This window comes from Mus caroli, unplaced genomic scaffold (assembly GCF_978045245.1).
Source record: "Mus caroli unplaced genomic scaffold, Mus_caroli_1 scaffold_7, whole genome shotgun sequence".
In the NCBI taxonomy this organism is placed as follows: Eukaryota; Metazoa; Chordata; class Mammalia; order Rodentia; family Muridae; genus Mus; species Mus caroli.
The window spans coordinates 120,923,136-120,944,774 of record NW_028227262.1 but is presented as its reverse complement, the minus strand read 5'-3'; the positions used below and the strand labels follow the sequence as shown (position 1 = coordinate 120,944,774).

The 21,639-nt window shown below is 42.6% G+C and overlaps 1 protein-coding gene across 1 annotated transcript in view; it reads left to right on the top strand.

The window, feature by feature from the left end:
* The window catches only part of Snd1 (staphylococcal nuclease and tudor domain containing 1), a 404,634-nt gene that overhangs the window by 215,119 nt on the left and 167,876 nt on the right, over positions 1-21,639 (top strand). The window contains exons 13-14 of the mRNA XM_021164222.3: positions 3,097-3,207; positions 21,516-21,588. Coding sequence (XP_021019881.1) covers positions 3,097-3,207; positions 21,516-21,588 — 184 coding nt within the window. The remainder of the gene's footprint in view (positions 1-3,096; positions 3,208-21,515; positions 21,589-21,639) is intronic.

The following is a 21,639-nucleotide window of genomic DNA, read 5'->3' as shown; positions in this document are numbered from 1 at the left end:
ATTTCTATGAATATCTGACTCTGCCTTATGACAATAGTTCTTGTTTAATAGGGAGAGCCCGTAATGTCTCCTTTAGTTTGAAAAAGCATTTCAATCCCAGTATTAATTCTCTTTCTAGCCAATTCAGAGAAAGGTAATGTAATGTTGAGCATCCAAGGCTTGGTTAGGTCTCTTTTTATGTGCTGATTATGAATCAGCCATTGTACCAGACATGTAATTGTGGTGGAATTACTGACACACTCAAGAATGCAATATAATGTTACAGAATATGCTTTAACGTTTTCTCTGATTAGTGCACTCACATTAGGTTCTAAACCATCTTTTGCCACAACATCTTCCTAGCCCTTTCTTAGCAGCCAGGAGAATGAATGAGACAGTCAAATACTAGAACTAGACTAATTCTATTTGTGCTCTCTTCCGTTTGTTTTTTCCAGTTGTATTTTCAGATCATGGAAAAGAGACAGGAGAAGGTAGAGAGAGCTTGTAAAACCTCTTGTCTTTTTTTCTATTCTAGGCAAACTTTGCTAAGAGAATCGTTTTAGAATTCCAGCACTGTTTACAAAATGATTAGTTCTTCTTATGCTTCAGAGTATCTTCATTTTCTGGATGTTTTCAAACTAACTTTAAAAACTAGCTATAATTTTTTTACTTTAATTTAAAAAAATTCTAAATATGATAATTCCATCAAAAAATTACTCTCCTTCATGTACAAAGGGGTGTGCAAGACAGCCAGGAACCCTGCTCACTCATAGCACAAAAGTCAGGGCAGACCAGCAATGCCTTAATAGGTGAACTGTGATTGCTTGATGTTTCATCACCAAGAAGAAACCCATGTGACTCTCACATGCCTGGAATGTAGTAAATAAATACTCAGTAATGAGATTGTTACCGTTTCCTGTGTCTTTCCTCTCCTGTTGCTGAGCACTGGCAACTGTTCCTTCAGGGGAAATCTGTGATTAGAAAAAGAAGCTAAGAGCTGCAGAGCTTTAGGGGAGGGGAAAGAATGAGCAGAGTGTGGAGTGAATTGGGAATCCGAGGCCTCAGAAAGTCCTGTGGCAGGCTTAAATCGGTCTGTAAAAGTTTGCTGATGGGACGGACAGGGCAAGGATGGCAAGTAGGGAAGGATGGTACCCATGGTCTCTGTTGCCCTAGCAGGTACTCAATAATTCTGGGAATTAATTTGAGTGCAGTAACGGAACCGAATCATTTAATATTTGTGCTGTTTTGCTTAGTATTCTCTAGATTTTCATACTGGATCTTGTTCTTAGGAAAATTTCCTTACTTGCTCTGCTGTTCCAGCTTTCTCCTCTAGACCTCATGCATTGACTGTAAAATGTCAATGCTCGGTAATTCAAAATGCAGTAACAAACATTTCTTTATTCTCCTGGCATTTAAAATCACCACGACATCTCTGCCTGTCAAAAGTGGAGTTGTCTTGCAAGCCACTCCCAGCCTTCTAGCTTGACAGCTCTTCGGTGGGTGTAGCCACTCTCCTGCCCTAGTAGGGCTCCTTGGTGACAACCTTAGTTAAAATCCTCACCATGAATCAACATCTACATCTGCTGATTTGGGGCTGTTGCTTTCTCTGTGCTGCCAAACACAACTCTGTGATAATGACAGCATTTGCCAGCACGCTTACGCAGTGACTCAGGAGACAGGGTGGCCAGCAGAGCAGCCTATTTGTGGGAGTGGATTTTAAGAAGTGCTAATTCCATGGCAGTTTGGAGATATTAATATCGTGCTGGCAGTAGATAAACAGGCAGCAGAGGGGCAGATAATAGAACAGAATCAGCCACGACATCTTTCCTCCTTTCTTAACCACCGTGTTTTGTGCTGCTTCTTTGAGAAGTCTGCTCTTCTAGGTTTTAGATTAATAGAATCCTTACTGGTTTAAACAGATACTGCTTAGGTGAGCTGCCAGTGACCTCATACTGTTACATGCTGAGGATCACCAGTGTGCTAAGAGTTAAATACATTTTCAAGCAGTACTAAATCACAGCATATGGCACAGTAGCCTATTGCTTACTGTACCCTCTCCCTAAAGGGCAGCAAACCAGATGGTATGAGTGGGGCCTTTGGTGTAATTATGACAGACACAGAGAAAGACATAACCACCACTCTCCCTCAATAATATCATATCTCTTCCTTTCCAAAAATGATATTGTTAAATTTTTTTCGGTTGGCTTTGCATATCAAAGTTCTCTTTCCAGGCTGGGAGGAACCATGAAAAGAGCAGCATTAGTCATTTGAGTGCTCTTTCCCACGCACTTAGGGGGGAGTCGGACACGGTCGAAAAGGGTGTGTCTCATTCTATAGTGGGCATAGTGTACATAAGAGTAACTTGAAGGCAGATTCTCATCTGAGGCAGGTAGTCAGTCAGAATGGTGTTGAATATAGTCAGTTGGACCAATTGAAAACTGGTTACCTCTGGTTTTATTCCTCCTCCTTTGTTTGTTCCTGGTGGGTTTGTTTTGAGGGGGGCGGGGGATTTTTCCCCCTACCAAAATGACTTTTTTCTGCCTTTCCTTCTCCCCAGTTCATTCCTGGCTCTTCTCCAAGCTCACTTAGAGTGGAAAATCTACTGTGTGGAGCTGTGAGAAGAGAGGCATGTTGAATATTGTGTTACACCAGTGTTTGTAATGCTGGAAGTACAAGTAGGCATCTTCTAGCTTTCATATAGGCTGGGAAGGAGCCTGAGAAATTTAGGTCATGCTTTTATTTGCTCATTTTTTATCGTGTGTGTCTTTTTAGAGCAGACTTTTCTTGAGGGTAGTAGCTTGTTTATAACATTCTGTAAATAGCCGGCCTAATGTGGGCTTCTTACGGATAGTTTCTGCTGGTTGTGTGTGTCGACTGATGTAGCATCTCATGCTGCTAACAACAAAAATGCTGAGTTGGGGATTTTTGTTGTTCCAGGTTTTTTGTTTTTGTTTTTGTTTTTTGTTTTGTTTTGTTTTGATTCCAGCTTAACATCCTCAGCCTCTCCCTCCTCCTGCCAGAAAATATTGTGACCTCCAGGTACCAACAGTTGTTCTTTCTGTTGACTGAGTGCCATCTGAAGCCCCAGTATTAAGTGACCTACCTCTTCTGTTGCAGAAACATTGCTGAGGCTCTTGTCAGCAAAGGCCTGGCCACAGTGATCAGATACCGGCAGGATGATGACCAGAGATCTTCACACTATGATGAGCTGCTAGCTGCAGAGGCCAGGTAAGTTGTGAAATTGCTAAACATAATGGGACGCATAGCAGTACTTCCTTCTGTGTCACTGTTGCATCTCTACCTGAGCAAAGTAGATTGGAAATAATATGCAGATTGAGTCTGGATCATTTTTCTCTTCAGCTTTCACCAGTGGACATCCTTTGAAGTTTCTGCCAAACCGTGATTAAGCATACTTAGCCTCTCCCACCCCAAGCAGCAGCACACAGAATGTGGCCACCCTGTGTTGACATTATAAAAGGAAAGAGCCATAGGTGTGAGCATGTCATATCTGATAACCATGCACAATCATCTCCACCATTCCTGGCACTACCAGGGAAGCCTGGCTTATGTGTGCAATGCATTTGGCTCTGTGCCTTGCCTTCAGAGGCCTCTCCCACCTTGTCCTCCTTTTCCCTCCTTTCACATTTATCACCTCTAGACCTTTTGTTGTGTACAAAGGAAATGAAAACATTTATTAGGAAATGAGTTTTGGTTGAAAACACTTCTGAGAGCTGGCACGAGAGCATTTGAAAGGCCCTGTGACATTTTCCTTTTGTCCTTCATCCCTGTGGCTGGTTACCCCGAGTAAAGCATAGTGGTCAGCTAGGTTTCTTGCCATTGACATCCTCCGGCTCATGTTCTAAGAGACTTTGAGCATTGGTGCTGGTAGTCCTGGAGTTCTCCAAATTCTTGAGAAGCTCTAAGAACTGACTAATTCTGAACTGATGCTCAGCAGTCCGTGTAGACCCACAGAATATCTCCATTGGATCAGAGTGATTGCTGTCTTCATGGCCACTAGAACCTGTTAGTTCTAGAAGTTTGGTCATTGTGAGATTGTGCATTCCATTAGAGAAGGCTTGAGTTGGGCACATAGTACCTAATTTTGGTTTCACATCTTGACAGGAACATCATTTCTCTTGCTCTTTGGCTCTGAACATTGCTGTAATATCCAACATGTACCTGTAATGCTACATCATATCCTGATTGATAGAGCACCTATAGAATGTCACACATAATGTCAGTGGAGAGGACAGCCTATCAGGTTCTTTCCTATGGGCTTTTCTCAGTTGTCCTATCTAGGAATGGGTTGTTTCAGACCTTTGATATAATGCTTATTAGTATCCATTAAAAAACAAGGCCCCCCAGGCCTATTATTTCAGCACATGGTAGGTGGAGCAAGGCAAGAGAATCTTGAGTTCCATCCTAGGCTTAACAGCAACTTCCAGGCCAGCCTTGGCTATAAGTAGACTCTGTCTCAAATAACAGTAATAAAGTAATGATGTGATATAGATTTAAAATAGATAGTTATGAAAAGATAGATGGCCTTCTCTTCCTTCTGGTGTTATATGGAGACAGTGAGCTCAAAACCCCCATGATGGGAAAATGTGGACACACTTTTCTTAACACCTTACATGTTACCCTCCAGGAAACAACTTCACCAGTTGATGGAATTCGTGGGGTGGGCCTATGGGCAGCTTGGTCCTTCTGATTTGATGCAATTTGAAGAACAAGTAAAGCATTCACAGTGTCAGGATCACACAGCAGAGCAGTGGAATGTATAACCCCTGTCTCCAGGTCTGGGCCCATCATAACTACACAGAAACACTTCATTCTAACAGGCAGGTGTGCATGGACATAATCTGCTAAAGAGCTCAGGACAAGAATGCCCGAGTCGGTTTTTATTACATTGTTAGAAATAGGCAGAGTATGAAGGTTGTCATGAATGTTGCTTAATGAGCATGCATATATAGAGAAATTTGGAGAAGATTTGGGGTTTAGGGAAGAAAACAAGCCTCTTTAGTACAGATTTTGTGCTGAAGAAATGTAACAATATGTTTGCTTGCTAAAGCAGTGAGTTGCCTTGCCCAGAGATAATTGTGGTAAGCCATTGCTTTTAGACTGATGGTGGAAAAATTGGCTTCTGGGTCCTTGAACTGTTGCTAGTAAATGGAGAGAAATTAACCACTTCCCCGGGGCCAGGAGGCATGCCGGAAGGCAATACAGGCCCTGTAAAGGATTATGAGAAACAGCCAAGATGAGCTAGAGTAGGGTTTCCTTTGGAGCACCATTGTCAGTGATCCCTGGGATGATAGCCCAAGGCTAACTCACAGATGCTAGCCCCTAGTCAGGTGAAGTGAGAGTTAAGAGAGACCAGGATTCCTGCTAGGTAGTAATGGTGGTTTTATAGCTATTTGAAAAGATTTCTCATGTAGAGAAGGCTTGTTTTGCAAATAATCAAGCCAGTCTCTGTCCCCATCTATGTACCTGCTGACACTGTTTTCTTTTAGTTTGCCTACAGTTCATCCTCTCTTGTCCTTGCACAGCTTGTCTTGTGCATGCTGTCTCTGTCCTGCATCCTGCCTGTCTATTGAATATGACCCAGGTTTAGGGCTGTTTCCCCCAGTGGACCAGCTTTACATTTCCACAGCAGTTGCACTCTGCTGTGTGATTTGGTACCCAGTTTGTTAGGTTTCTTCACCTCCCAGCTTAATGTCCTCTGCGGATTTCATTAGTGAGTTGTTTACTCCTTTTCTGGGACATGAATAGAACCCCTCAACAAGAAAGGCTTTGGTGTTGACCCCCAAGTCTCTCACAACATGGACTGTCTTTTGTTTATCATTCCTTCAGCCACTTTTTAATCTTCAGTGATTGTGTACTGAACCAAGCCAATTTGAATTAATTTCCCAAGGAAATTTTCTTGAGCTACTATAGCTAAGGCTTTAGCAAAGGGCAGATTAGTAACATCTGCTGCATTCCTGTCAGTCATTCATGCTGCAGCTCCTCAGGTCTGTACAAGGCTGTGCTTGTGATTAGTCTCTCCCTACAATGGTGTCATTGCCACCGATGTCCCAGCCCTTGACCTTGGTTACCTGCTTTTCTCTGCTTATCGCTGCTCCAATCGCCAGTGGCACAGTTGTGCTCTTCCATTGACTTTGCTTTCCAGTGCACTGCTTGGCCATTAATCCTTTTAGAGAAACGTTGTAAGCCTTGGTAAAAGGGCAGCCTGTTAACTTGTCTGACTTCTTGGGTCAGCACAGCTGCCTGCCTAGGAGTTGATGAGCTTTCTCTTAGCTCTGCAGCTCCTACAGGCTGGGTTATCTGATACCAGTAGAGATACTTAGGCACTCCCTGGGTGTCCAAGCGAGAGGAGGGGCAAGGATGGATGTTCCTCTGCAGTCAGCCAGCCATCACTCGCCTGCGTGGAACAAGATCGCCTTTGCTTTCTCTTCAGTTTGCTGACCCTTTGAGGAGCCTTTATTTAGCTGCCTGTCTGCTTATGGGCAACCCCCATAAAGCCTCAAATGCCTGGCCTATCTAGAGAAAGCCACATCTCTTTATTTAAAGACTAAATAAGCCTGTTAATTCCCCAAAGGCAGCCTTCCTTTCTAGCTCAGGTGTCCGTCATCAGCCACCTCCTCCTCCATTACCTTGTGTCCTGGCAAGATAAGGTTTTGGCATTTCCTAGGGTTCTCTCAGGCCTTGTTTCTCTCCTGGGCTCCATTGAGAAGCCCATGATTTTTGTCCTAGGGTCTGACAGATCCAAGTTGCTTGTCCTTGGAATTTTTTACAAAACGAATTTGGGTGAACCTGACCCATGGTTCACTGTGACATCCTGAATTTTATCCCGCCACCCCCCCATGGGCCCCTAGGAAGCAGCCCATATTAGTTCTTATCTGCATGGTTCAAATGTTTAGTCCTCAGGTTGGTTTGCTTTGCTAGTCTGGAGGAGACTTTAGCCAGAACATCTGACTCCTGGAGGAGATGTCCCTTACCTGCTTCTGAAGTATTTCCAAGTCCCTTCCTCAACATATTTTTTTTATCTGAAAATGCTATAAAATGTCCCATACTCTAGCCCCTATATTTGCTATAATTCATCCAGTTTGATTTTAGAAAGGCCAACATGGAATTTTAATCCCAGTGGTAGACTCCATTACTATGGGCTTTTCTTGTTAGCCTTGTAATGCTTCAGACTCCCGATGGCAGCCAGGTCAGCCTGCTTCCGTCTGTAGAATGCTGGTTATGGATGTGGGCCACCACACCTACCTTCCCAATGGTTTTTTTGTTGAACTTGTTACTTACATTGAAGTAATATCTGGAGTCTGAGCAAAGCCTGACTAGTGCCCTGCTTCCTTTGGTCTATACAAACGGGGAATGACATTGATGTGTGTTCTCTCTCCTGTAGCTATCCAACTCTTTGTTTAGAACTATAATATTCTAAACTGTAAAATACCTGTAGTTCCAGCAGTTGACTGTATTAAGCAGGGGGAATAGGAGTTCAAAGCCAGGCTGGTCTACATAATAAGACCAAAAAATAACAAAAAAAATAACAACAAAAGACAAAGTTCTCTCTTTTTGTTAAATGTCCCACTATGGAGTCCTGGCTGACTTGGAACTCATTGTGTAGCCCAAACTGGTTTCAAATTCATGCGCATGTGCCCGCTTTTGTCTTTGAGATGCTGCGACTGAAGGTGTGCACTACTATACGTGGCTTACAATGTACCGTTTTAATTATTTCTGGAATCTCTTAGAATTCGTAGCTTATTGCAGAAAACCACAGAAGTTAGGGCTTTTTACTCATTTAAGGCACTTTTTCATCTCAGCTTTTGTGATTTCAGGATAGGATTTATATACTCAAAAAAAAAAAAAAAAAAAAAAGAAATTGATGTCCCAGCCTGACTGTGGGAAACATTTGTACTGAGTAGTCTAGCACCTGAGCAGATTTAAATGAGTTTAGATTCATTCTGGACATGAAATGAAGTTAGTGTTATCTCTAGAGAAAAGGGCAGGCATCTCTTCCCTTTTCATGTATATTCTGTCTCTTTGTGGCACACTGCAGGCTTGGAAAACTGGTGCTTTCCTTAGTCTCTGAGACGCAAGCACAAACCTGCCCTCTTCTCTGCATTGCATAGCTCCCCCAAGAACTCATTTTTCTGATTGAGCAAACTCTCTCTTTAGAACAACAAAAAACAAGTGCTCCTGCCTTGCTGAGTTCTGTATCTCCAGTCTCCAAACCCCACAGGCATCAGCCTCACTTTTTTTTTAGTATGATTGGCAGTACTTCCATTGTCGGCTTCTGTACCCGAAACTCTAGGAAACTGTACTAGCATTTCTATGAGAGTCTGATCAAAGGCTATATGCTTGTTGATGATTCTTGTTGATTTTGCTAAGCCAATATCAGTGGGCATTATTAGAATGGATACAGCTCTCATCAGGTGACTCCTGCTGAGTTAGGGGTCATGTTGGTCTTGCCAGTATCAATGCATTGGTAGCTATCACTTAGTGGATGCATATTTAAAATCTTCTGAAGTGTTTTCAGGGCCACTGGGAGAGAAATGCCCTTGTTCTGCACATGCTCAGTCAGAGCTGCTCTCCTGGTGTTCTCACTCATCAGGATGTTTTCTGTAAACTCTCAAGGAATAGGGAAAACAAAAAGAAAAGAAATGGTGACGCCTTCCATGCTGAATCTTCAGTTGTCCTGGCATCCATTTGCTGGATCCATGAACAGAATAGGAGGATGCACCTTTCGGCTCAGAAAATGAGCCCATGTCGAGTATGAACACCATGACCGAAAGCAGGTTGAAGAGGAAAGGCTTTAGTGGGCTTACACTTCCAGGTCATCATCCATCATTAGAGGAAGTCAGGACAGGAACTCAAGTCAGGACCAGTCCTCAGCAGCATAAAACCAGATAACACAGCCAGTGCAATGACTCAGAGGTTTTTTGTTTGTTTGGTTGGTTGGTTGGTTTTTTGAGGGTTTTTTTGAGACAGGGTTTCTCTGAGTAGCCTTGGCTGTCCTGGGTCTCACTCTGTAGACCAGACTGGCCTCAAACTCAGAAATCTGCCTGCCTCTGCCTCCCAAGTGCAGGGATTAAAGGCATGCACCGCCACGCCTGGAGACTCAGAGGGTTATTAAACTCTTGCTGGGCCACCTTGAAGACCTGAATTGCGTACTTGGAACCCAGATTTTAAAAGCCTGATGTGATGGAGATATCTGTAATCCCAGCACTCCTGCTTAGATGGGAGATGGAAACAGGGGAATCACTCAAAAGCCCACAGGCCCTGGAGCCTGGAGTATGCAGCTATGCCACACAAAAATAGCAAATACCCTGCCACAACAGAGCAAAGAAGGAAATTCCCCAAGGGCTGGCCTCTGATCCTTCCCCACCCCCACCCCACCTCACCACACACACAATGTAAATAAGCAATAACAGTGTAGCACATTATGACTTAGTAAATGAAAAAAGTCAGTGTACTTGTATGACATATTTCCAACTTGTTGGAAGATCTTAAACAGAAAAAGCAGCAAGTTTCATCACTGTATACTGTGGAATTTCAATGTGTGCTCCCTGCAAATTTGAATGTGTGTTCCCTGCAAATATTTGTGTACTTTGGAATGATAGAACATAGCAGCCCTAACTGCTATGTTTTATCACAAGTTGCTATGTTGTATCACAGGTTTTCTCTGTTAGGGTTTCTATTACTGCAACAAAAACACCAGGACCAAAAGCAAGTTGGAGAGGAATAGGTTTATTGGGTTTACACTTACAAATCATGGTCCATCTTTGGAGGAAGTCATGACAGGAACTCAAGCAGGGCTGGAACTTGGAGGCAGGAGCGGATGCAGAGGCCATACTTACTGGCTTGCTTCCCCTGGCTTTCTCAGCCTACTTTCTTATAGAAACCAGGGTAACCAGCCCAGGGATAGCACTACCCACAATGGGCTGGACTCTTCCCCCATTGATCACTAATTGAAAAATTGCCTTACAATTGGATCTCAAGAGGCATTTCATCAACTGATGAGGCTCCTTTCTCTGTGATGGCTCTAGCTTGTGTCTAGTTGACACACAGAACCAGCCAGCACACAAGGTATAGATGACATGGGTTTATCCAAACTCCCAGAAAGCAGATCTTACTGTTAGGATCAATTGTTTCAGCTCTGTTTTATTTTGCATGGAATGGTTTAGATCCATTTCTACTCTTTATCTTCATATTCATTCTCTCTCTCTCTCTCTCTCTCTCACATATCTTGGATCACAGGCAGTAAGAATAATAGTGGTGAACAAAAAAAGAGAATAGGTTGAACTCTTACAAAATATGCAGTCCTAAAAGGATGGGCATTAAATAATTAAATATCTAGAGTGGTACCTCCTATTTCTTTGCTTTTCTCACTTGTTTTCTTCGCTCTTCCTTTTTCATCCTACTTATTATTAACACTGCTTGCCTTACATCTTTTTCTATTCCATCTCTCATTTCTATTAATTTTTCCCACGAGAGTATCTCCTTGAAATTCTTCATTTTTGTTTGGCCTCTGTTCTTACCGTCTCAATAGTTTAGTGGGACAGCTTTAAAGAAACCAAGATTTCTCACTTTGAATCTAATGACCTCAACAAGTAAAAATTCTCTCTGAATAAAACTGGAACTACTGAACAGTGTTAAAAGCAGCTTTTCTCTTCCCTGATTATTCTACAGTCTGTATAACACCAAGGTGCTTCTGGCTTTTCGCTTGAGCATCATAGAAAGCGGAAGTAGATGAATGCTTGTCTGGCCTCTTCACCAGGTGTATTACCTCATGCCAGAGCAGGTTGGAAACCAGCACTGGGAATGGAAAGTAGCCTTTCTCTGAAATAGCCTTTTGGCTTCCTTTCTTTTTAACTCTGGAGATGGCATCCCCCCCCCCCATTTTTGGATTGCAGTTTGGTGTTACAGTCATGAGGTTGTTAATTGGCTTCAACATGTGGTGGGGTTTCGGGGGAGGGCTCAGTATTGGGTAGTAGGGCAGATCAGCTATTGCAAGTGGATATGATAACAGGAAAATGCATTAAAAGAACTGGTGTGGGGAAGTGATTTGAAGACACAGCTGAGTGTGGGGAAATTTAGCTTTTTCCCTTTCTTCAGAAAAGATGATGCACTCAACATCCAAATAGCAGTAATCAATGTGCATTTAAGGCAGCACAAATGGCCACTTCTGGAGAGCTGGATAATGCCTCCATTCCCAGTGAGTTTTGAGTTTTCTCCTTTAGGATATTAAGAGGATCTGCTCACTCCCTCCATCCTCTTTTCCTCCTTCCCCTCCCCTGGTTTTGATGTAAGCTGTGAGAGCTGACTGGTAACCAAGGGGGCTAAGCTGGAGCCCATTTGCTCTGTGTGCTCCCCTGGGTCCTAGGTTTGTAGAGATTTCAGGCAGTCATGGTCAGATAATAAGCTGCTAATAAGTACATCTTACATAATATTTCCTGCAGTCATTAGTCTGTGCTGACTGTATTCCTTCAGAGGACATTGGTCCAGATTGTCTTTCTGGACTGTCTGATCACGGTCACTATTCTTCAGTGCATGCATCTGGTCCGTTCAGAGCTTGTGCGCTGTATGCCTTCTTACTGTCTCCTGAGCTCACTTCTTGGTCCTTCCAGAAAATGTTCATGCATTTGAAGACCAACATATAGTGGCTATAATTTTAATCTGAAGTAAACTGTAACAGTGAAGTGATAACTGATTGAGGAACACGGCTGTAAACAACTCCTAAGTACTGTAAAGCAAATCCCATTATGTGACCTTTTATGGCAGATTTAATCTTCATTACTTTAGCAATTGTAACCATGGTTATAAGCAAAGAGAACAAGCATGAAGCAGACAAGCTTAAATTTCTCTGCATGCTTGACTTTTTTCTTGCTCTTGACTCTGGTCTCCTTTATACACATTTGTTGGCTCCATAGTTCTATTGCTTCTGCGTAGCCACCACCTGACTAAAGTGAAAATAATCAGGATGCAATGATGCTCGCTTGATTGAGCCCCTCTGCAATGGCAGGTGCCAGAGTGGTTCTGCAAGCTGAGATTATATTAGCTATATCCCTAGCCTACTTGGTTATAATCCTTAGAAATCTCTTAGAGGGCTGATAATGTGAGTAATTAAACACTGATCCATCAGTGCCCAGTTTTATAGCTGCTGGAGAATCCACTTCATAGCTGTCTTTCCTTTGCCAGCCTCTTTGCTTCTCACTTTTAGTAGCCTCCCTTGTGCTTTTCTCTTTTATCTTAAGCTGCCTCTGTTCCCCCTCCTGCTTTGGACCCAGAAATTGAGAAGGATTACTTCCCATTCCTCCTGCTTTTGCATCAAGTTCAGAGAGCTGAATCTCCAGAGGATGCCAGCCAGTTCAAGTCAGCATTGCTTACACTGGAAAAGCATCTTCTAAAAAACCTGTGCTAAATATGTGTGGCTTTTCACTCAACTCAAAAGACACATTGCATTTTCCTATAACTGGGCTGGTGAGATGGCTCGGTGGCTAAAGATGCTTGCTACCAAGGCTGATCAGCTGAATTTGATTCCCTGGTACCCACATGGAAAGAAGGAATAGAAGTAGCTTTAAATTCCCCTGCATAATAAATAAGTCAATGTATTTTTAAAAAGTAATGTAAACAATTCTGTATCTGCCTTATGTCTGTTGAGAAACATACCATATCAAGTTTATTGTGATAAATTCAGTAATTCAAAATATATAGATGACTTACACGGATAAGTAAATAGTTGCAAAGGCAAAGGTACATGTGAAGAGTGAGCTCCATGTAAGAATGCCCTGAATCTAAGAGCATTCACACACAGTGTCCATGGGAGCCAGCGGGCTCTGTCCGGTTGACCTTGGAAGGGAGGTACAAAAGACAAGGCATTTCTTCCTCTGTTCAATAGCACTCGTTCCATGCCTCTGAATCTTTAGGACGTAATTCACGCACTGCCCACCAGTTCGTTTAAGAGTTGTTCCTTATAGCATTATTTATAATAATGTAAGTATCCTACTCGTGGAAATAGTAATATAGTAATAAGGGATTGATTAAATGGACCCATATGATGGATTTGCTGTAGAACCATTAAAAATGAAGTAAAGAACCAGTGACACAGGGAATTGTTCATTTAACTGTTTGTTACTGGGGAAAAAAATGATAAGGCCACAAAACTTTATCTACAGTGGTACCATTTTTTAAATGTATAAGTGGGAAGATACGTGTGTTGGCACTTAGAAAACATTAAGAACTTTTATATTAGAATAGAATTATGAGTCAGTGTTTCCTTTTTATAAATGATGGAGTTTGTAAATCAGGATTAAAAAGAAAAAACTATAGAGCCAGCGACACTAAGACAATTTTAAGTCTGCTTTGTTGGTCCTTTTTTATTCCTGATGAGCACTGATTTCTACCTAACACCAGTACTCCTTTGTCCTGATGTGAGACCAGTAGCATTTGCTTATCTGCAACAACTGCTCCCTCCTGCTGCTGTGAGCTCATCCCTCCTCTCCTCCTTTCCCATCACTGCTCACTGTTGTCATGCCCCACTCAGTAGCGTGTGCCTTCATCTCTATCTTAGATTAGTTTTAGATGAGAGAATGACCTGGAGTTCTTTGTTATTTGCTTCACTGCCTCATAATACCTACTGACTCATTAGTCCACCCACCTCCCTAGACTGGAGCACTCAATTTCCTCATTTCCAGTCTGTGTGCTCTCCATCACTTCTGTCCTTCTTATCAGCCACGCTCACTTTTGTTGAAAGTGCAGCTGCATAATCTTAGCCTGTCCCCCACGCACCTGCCACTCTGCACCTGTGTCTGCTCTGGGCCTCATTTTCTGAATAGCAGAACCCTGTAGCTTTCTCCAGCTGCCCAGGAACCGGTAGAGAGATCAAAGGAATTGTTTATTGCATCTATGTTTGTTCATGCTGAAGCACCGTATTCATCAGTGTAGCCCAAAACCCTGAGAGGTGTCTAGAGTTAGCAGGTCTCCTCTCTTTGTTCTGATTTGTAACCTTTATGTTGAGATTATTTTCACTTCTTCTGAGTCATCTGTCATAACTGTCATCACAATCAGGTAGTTCTGTGTATTATTTACAGTGGTCTGGACTCTGTGACTCCTCCCTGGCAGATTCCTGCTCATGCAGAGTCCTGGGATGTGAGAAGGAGATGAATTCTTGGTCCTCTGCCCTAGGGCTTGGATCATGACATGGTGCTTCCAGAGGAACCAGCAAGCAGCAAATAGTTGCCTTTTAGTAACTTTGGCATTCTCCACGACTCTAATTTGAGTATTTTATCATTCTACAGAGGCACTTATTTGCTCATTTTTATGAGGCACACTTTAACTCAACCTGATGGCCTTTTGCTGATATAACAATGAAAGCACAGATCTGTGTTAAATGATATATAAGACATTAAGAACATTATCCTAACTAATCCTCAACGAGCCTGCAGTTTAACTGTAGAAAGGAAGACTAGAACATGAGGCAATGCGGATTGAGCTGTTGCCGTCTATAGTTCATACTAAACTAAACTAACACACAAATATGCATACACAGGATCACACACACTGTATTTCAGAGGAATTCATAGATTCTTCTGAATATAAAACACGGTTCACCCAAACCCAGCTTTATCCTTAGGATTACTCATGCAGCAGCTTTTTTCCTTCCTTCCTTATTTTTTTAAAGCAGGATTTTTTGTTTGTTTGTGTTTTCATTGTTGTACTTTGTAGCATAGTTTTATGTAGCCCAGGCTGATCTCAAACTTGCTACATAGCCAAGGATGGCTTTGAACTCCTACTGTCACCTCCCAACTGGTAAGATTATAAGCAGGAGTCATCTTTCCTAGCTGTAACATGTTTTATGATGTGGTGAGACATGGCTGCAGATGTCTATTTATATATATGTACCCTCAGAAGCCAGAAGAGGGGGACTGGTGAGATGGCTCAGTGGGTAAGAGCACCCGACTGCTCTTCCGAAGGTCCAGAGTTCAAATCCCAGCAACCACATGGTGGCTCACAACCACCCAAAATGAGATCTGACTCCCTCTTCTGGTGTGTCTGAAGACAGCTACAGTGTACTTATATATAATAAATAAATAAATCTAAAAAAAAAAAAAAAAAAAAAAAAAAAAAACGAAAACGAAGTAAAATCTTTCTTAAAAAAAAAAAAAAAAAAGAAGCCAGGAGAGGTTGTTGGGTCCTCTGGAGCTAGAGTTACAGGTTGTTTTGAGCCATCTGACTTAAGTGTTGAACTCTGGTCTTCCTCAAGAGCAGTGAGTGGGTTTAACCACTGAACCACCTCCTTGGCTCTCAAGTATATAGCTGTTCTTTTCATTTTGTAGTGAAGAGCCTTGAAGGGCAGATGAGATAGAAGAGAAGCAAATCTCTAGGGATAAGGATAATTCAAAATGTATATGTAGAGTGCACCAATGTTGTGTTTGTGTGTGTGTGGGTGGGTGGGTGGAAAGAGAGAGAGAGCGCACGCCAAGCATATGTTTTGTAGAGCGCAGGCAGGTATGGTAGAGTGGGAGGGGTGCCTCAGTGGGGCCCATGCGGAGGCATCCCTTCCCCCTGAGGTATCAGCCGTATGATAGGTTTAGTATAGAGTTTTTGGGGGGCATGGAAAGGGAGAATTTAAAAGGGAATAGAGGCAGAGAGCTGGGGGAAAGGAGAAGAGAGGCCATCCAGGAACACATGGAAAGAGAGGATAAGGGAAGGGGAGAGAGGGAGAAACAGGTTAGGGAGTCAGGGAAAGTAAGAGGGCAAGGAGGAGCCAAACAGACCCTTTTATAGTAAGCCAGGACTACCTGGCTTTTGCCAGGTAACTGTTGGGCAGAGCATAGAGGAAGTGCTAGTAGCATAAGAGTTCATAAGAAAAATGGACTTAATTCTGTTAAAGGCTGTGGTTTTGAAACCAAAGGAAAATATAATCTGGGACCACATTACCATGTGGTTACTTATGAAAGTAAATTGTAAGAAATAAAAATTTTTCTTTGTATGGTAAAGCTACATTAACTTAGAGTACACCACTTCCCTAGCATACATGAAGTCTTAGGTTTGCTTGCTACTGCTATCATCATCGTCAACAACAGAATTCCCATTCACTCTCTCTTGGGGAGCTAAGTGTGGCATGAAATGATGAAGTAGAGGTCATGGTGGTAATATGCAGTAAGAAATCAGTACGCAGCATCTAAAATGGCTGATAAATTCATTTTAAATTTTGTGTCGTTATCTTGGGCTACACTCTGAATCCAGAGCGTTATAAAAGGACAAAGTGGGCACCGTGAAGAAAGAAGTGCTGCCTGTAGCAGATGAAACAAGCAGAACTGAGGGCATTTGGTACCCAATGACAGAGGCAGAAGATGCAGGTGCTGAGACAGTCAACCGTTCTTTATCATCATCTCCCCGCTACTGGTCCCCTCTATTATACACAGTTTTTACTTTCCATTAGAGTATTGTCTTTAGATCTTTTTTTTGTATGAAAGCAGCCTCTTTACAAATCTACAAAATGCTACTGCTCTTTAGGAAAATTCATAGACATATCCAGTAGTTTTTGGTCCCCCAGCTGATTAATAGATATTTCTAGTATCCTTGCTGCAGCTCCTATATGTACCTAAAGTAAGAATTCACTGTGTGCCAGTCAGTTATCTGATTTCAAGAAATACTTTGTTTATTGAAAAAAATTGTAAATTAACAAAAATGTTTGTTCAGAGTAACAATCTGCTGTTCCTTAATTGATACTGTAGCAGTTACTTTAGGATTGACCTGTTGATTGGCCCAGTTTAGAATAATTCTGTAATACCAACTTCTGCCTTAGTAATAGCTCATTCTTGGAAATTGTTATTGTGCACTATAGCACACAATCTAAGAGTAGTCTTGGTTCTTGTGCATTGAAGGCAGGTAAGGTCCTGTCTCTGGTGTGCCCAGGCAGTGTGGCTGATGTTAGGGTCACAGCTGTCATCTGTTTTTGCAAAAGGTCTTATTTCCTTCGGAGTGGGGGGACCATAGCACTAATGCATGTGGAGTCCATATCTGTAACACGGAGACGATTCCAGTGACCTGCATGGAAATTATCTTCTACACTGTAGCCGCAAACAGTCTGATCAGGCCAGGGAGAACCCCAGAAAGCTGTTTTCATTCCTCTTCTGTTCATCACCCTTTCTTGTATCTGGCTCTACATCAACTCTTTCTGGCCAGCGGCAGCTTTTGTCCATTCTTGACACTGCTGGCTTTTCTGGCTTCATACTGCTGCATCTCAGAGAACAAAGCTTCTGAGAGTAACAGGATGTGTTCTGCCCCCTCCCCCCCCCCCCCGCCTCCATCTCCCCCTGGCTGGTCTCAACACCAGCTTTCCATGGTGATGCTGTAGCATGGTGAGGGGAAGCAGCAGAACTTCAGAAGGCAAGAGTTCATCCCTTGCCTAATGAAAAGGGATAGAAAGCTGTGCTTATAGCCTGTAGGGCAAGGCCCTGTGGGACGGTGTCAGTGTGCCCTGTGGGACAGTGTCAGTGTGCCCTGTGGCACTCAGGTATTTGTGCATGCAGTCCTGCATTTGACCCACCTACCAGTATCCTGGCGATAACTGGGGAGAGCAACTCTGAGAAGTGCCATCTCGATAGCACACATGGCTTTCAGCCAAGCATGGCTTTTCTTGACTTCATATATACAATGTCTATAGTTGGTCCTGGAGTGTGTTCTTATAGACATGAAGTAAGGATGTTTACAGCTTTGCAAAGAATGTAGGTTTGGCCCCAACTCAGACCAGTCCCCACAGATTCACAAATCTCTCTTGCTCTTTGGCTTGCATCCCATGTACTTTCTGATGTCACCTATCAGTGACTATCTACTGTGAATTGTCAGTTTCTTATTCATTGTTAAGAACTAACAAAAAGAACAATTTCAGGTTGTTCAAGTTTAAGTGTGTGTGTGTGTGTGTGTGTGTGTGTGTGTGTTATCATGCTGGCCAAGTTAGTCTTGAGCTCCTGGGCTTCACCTCCCTGGTAGCTGAAGTACCAGCCCCAGTCTTTTGATATTACAAATGAAGAGGAATCTAAGAATTTGGTGTTGTACCTCAAGAAGTTCTTGCTTTGATGGATGCATAGTATAATGTTGTTATTGGTCTTCAGTGTTAGTAAAAATATTCACATGAATAATAATTTGGAAACTGGTTATGCTGTTAACTCTGGAAAAAAGAATTTCAGTTTACTATGCTTAATTGACACCAAACAGAAAATGACAACCATATTGGTCTGGAAACATTTAGCTTGAGGTTTTTCTGTTTGTGCAGGGATAGCACACTGACACGTAAATGTATATGATCTTGTACAGGCTTGATTACGGAAAGTAATATTTTCTAAATAATGAAAAGCAGGCCCAGTGTTACAGTGTACCTTCACTGTTAGCGTTTGAATGTCCTAAACTTGATCTAATTTAACCATCATAGCTTAAGTATAAAACAACCTGTCTGAAGATTTTTCATATGAATGCCTGGATGCAAGGCAGTGCCTGAGATTCACTTTTAGGAGCAAAGCAGAACACATCTTGTTATTAGGACTTGGTTTTAAAGAACTGCCTTGTTGTCAATGTTATTTGTACAATGTTGTTCACATTTTCTATTTTCACGCCGGTAGCTGCTTGTTTCTCCTGGTTAAATTCTGGTTCTAGGCCACATAAAGAAATCATCAGTGAAGCTAGCTATGTACCTCACTGCTTTTTGCCTGACTTTCTAATTTACTTTTCAAGCCCTTTGTGGTTCTCTTCATGTATATGAGTTGTTTTCTAGTCCAGGAATGTCTACCAGTTCAGTAGCCCTTTAACATGAACCTACTGTTCAGAGGGCATTTTTATTTATTTTGATGGTTCTTCAGACACCTGGTGCCCTGGTGAACATTGTGAAAGCTCAGAACCCTCATCTTGTCTTGCCTTTTATGGTGAGGAGCACCCAGGTAGGAGTCGGTTTACCAGGCCTTCTAATGTCTGATTCACTGAATTCATAGTGGCCAAATCAGGAGTCTGTTGGTAGGGAAGGTTGTGGAAATTGGGGCTTTAGGAAATAGAAAAGACTCGTTTATGGCTTCTAGTTTCTGTCTTGATGTTCTATTAGTTGCAAATCTTAAGAACGAGGCACAGACCTTCCTTGGCAGTCAGTCCTGTCAGTAGCCATCAATAGAATCCTGAACAGTACAAACTCACTGTGGTGGGTCCCACTATCCATTGCAATTGAATCCAACTGAAGAGTAACCTTGGCATTCAAGGAACTTTGAAATGCCTTCTGAGTTGTATGGCATATCAGTGTGTGTGTATGATTCTTTTTTTCTTGCTAACTGTGTATTATCCTTAGTGTAGAGTAGGAAGTGGACTGTTGTATGACTTCCCAGAGGGTATAAGGAGCAGTCTAGAGGAATCTAGAGGCTAGTGTGATGGATCTACTGATGAAGGTCTATAGCAACACACTTGCTTTCTCCACCAACTAAAAGATGTCAATGAAGGAAGAAAGTAGTAAGAGAAATCTTGGGAAGTTCCAATTGAACAATATGGAGGAAGTCGGATGTCTACTCTTGGGTTTTTAGCCTCTTTAATTAAAAACTTAAGAACAGGCTCAAATAGAAATGCAAGAAGAATTTATGAGGGTTTAAAAGAAAAACCACACAGTAGGCCGACTTTAGTTTTTGCATCTGCCCAGAGGAGGTGAATGGAAAATGTAAGCCAAAGAGGTCAGCCCAGTGGCAGAGAGTTGAGCCTTAAAAAAAGAATAAGGAAGCTCAAAGCATTAGGGAGTTTCAAAGCATACTTGGGCTCTGGACAGTATCCAAAAGCAAACGAAAGGAGAAAAGAAAAAATAAATAGTTAAGTCCTTCTGAGACAGGACTCAGTAGGTTAAACAGACCCTGCCAAACCCTTTGGTAGTTCCTAAAGACTACACTAGAGGATGGGAATACTAGAAAGGGGAAGTACTTTATCTTAGGGTGAACCTGCCTCTCTTGGGGTGGTTCCCTAGTCAGGAGCTTGACCTGCCCAACTGAATTAAGTCTTGGGAGGAAGTGGAGCATCTTTTCTAGAGGTAGATCCCATTCATTACTCTAACATGTGCTCTAACCTGTAACCTGAGTTCTCTTCCTTGTGCCCACATGGGAGGAGGAGAAAACTTACTACCCACGTTGCCATTTGACATGCTCACACTAACATAATAAATACATAAGCATAATTTTTTTTAAATAGGTATCTATTTACCCCAAATAGGGAGGCTACCCACAAACCACAGAAAGACTGTTGCCTGAGTCCATCTTGGTAAACCTGTTAGGGGTTGTTTACAGGAGCCATTTAAAAACAGCTACACCACCAAGAATTCCCCTGTGCAGACTTACAGGCACTGTACCACTCTCTCACTCAATAGTCCTTCCTTAGAAACGGTTCGCCGGTGGAAACAGCCGTACCAAAAAAGGAAACCTTTGGTGTGTTTTTGAAAAGCATTTCAAGTCAGACAGGTGAGTGACAGGTGACCTGGAATGGCAGAGGGGATCACTGAATTGTCAGAGCACCAGCTGCATGTAAAAGGTGTGGCTATTCTAAGTGGCACTGATCGGTGCCTCCCTGACTTGGTTTGTTGAGGTTAAAGACTTGTGACACTGAGAATAACCTCTTTAGAAGTTCCTGCCAACACTTCAGTACAGGCCCAAGGATGAAATGTGACCAAGGGTCCATGCATATCTCTGGTCCTGTTCTACCAACTTTGTTTAGAACCTAGAAACCCTACAAAGGCTAGAGTTAGGGACCTTTACTGTGCTGAGGCCTGAAGGTAACAGTACCCACATGGGCTTTCTCTAGTAGTGAAAGAGCTTAATAACTTAACCAACCAGCTCTGCACCATGGCTCTTCCTGTATCACCAGTGACCATGCCCAGTAGTGCTGGTAGTTGAGAGGTAAGAGATTGGTACCAACCAACTCATGGTCAAATATATGAATTCAAGAGTTACCTGTGAAATCCTGTTGTTGCCACCCCAAAACTATTTGGAATGAAGCTTAATATCGGTTATATAGTATTCCCTAATCATCCCCCCCCCCCCCCGCCCCTGTACAATATTGCTTCATTCCAGGCAGTTTATCTTTTTTACCTGGGAGGAAGTTATTTCCATTAGAATTGGAACACTAGCTACATAGTTTGCATTTAAAATGGTTCATGTGATTAAGCACTGAAACATTATTACTTGTGCTTCTTAGGAGTGTGAGCTTCCAACTGATTCTTCCTTTGTCCTCTGAACAATGCCTTTAATTTGGAAACAAGTAAGGGGGTTCTCTGATTACCAGGCACACAGTTAGCTGAGACTGGCAGCCAAGTCCTGGTGACTGGGCTGGACAGCAGCACAGCTAACACTCTCCCCTTCAGCCGCTGCTCCTCACAGTCTGGCTTCTCAGTGGTATACACTGGGGCTGTGTAGTGGAACATCCCATGTCAACAGTCTGTGCTCCTTTCCCCACACCCCAGCCCCAGACTCTTCCCTGGTATGGCTTTTATCTTCATAGGTTTTTCTCTCCTGCCCTTACAGAGCTATTAAGAATGGCAAAGGATTACACAGCAAGAAGGAAGTGCCCATCCACCGAGTTGCAGACATTTCTGGGGTGAGTTGTGGCCTTGAATCCAACTGTTGGCTCAGCCTCCAAGAGCCTATG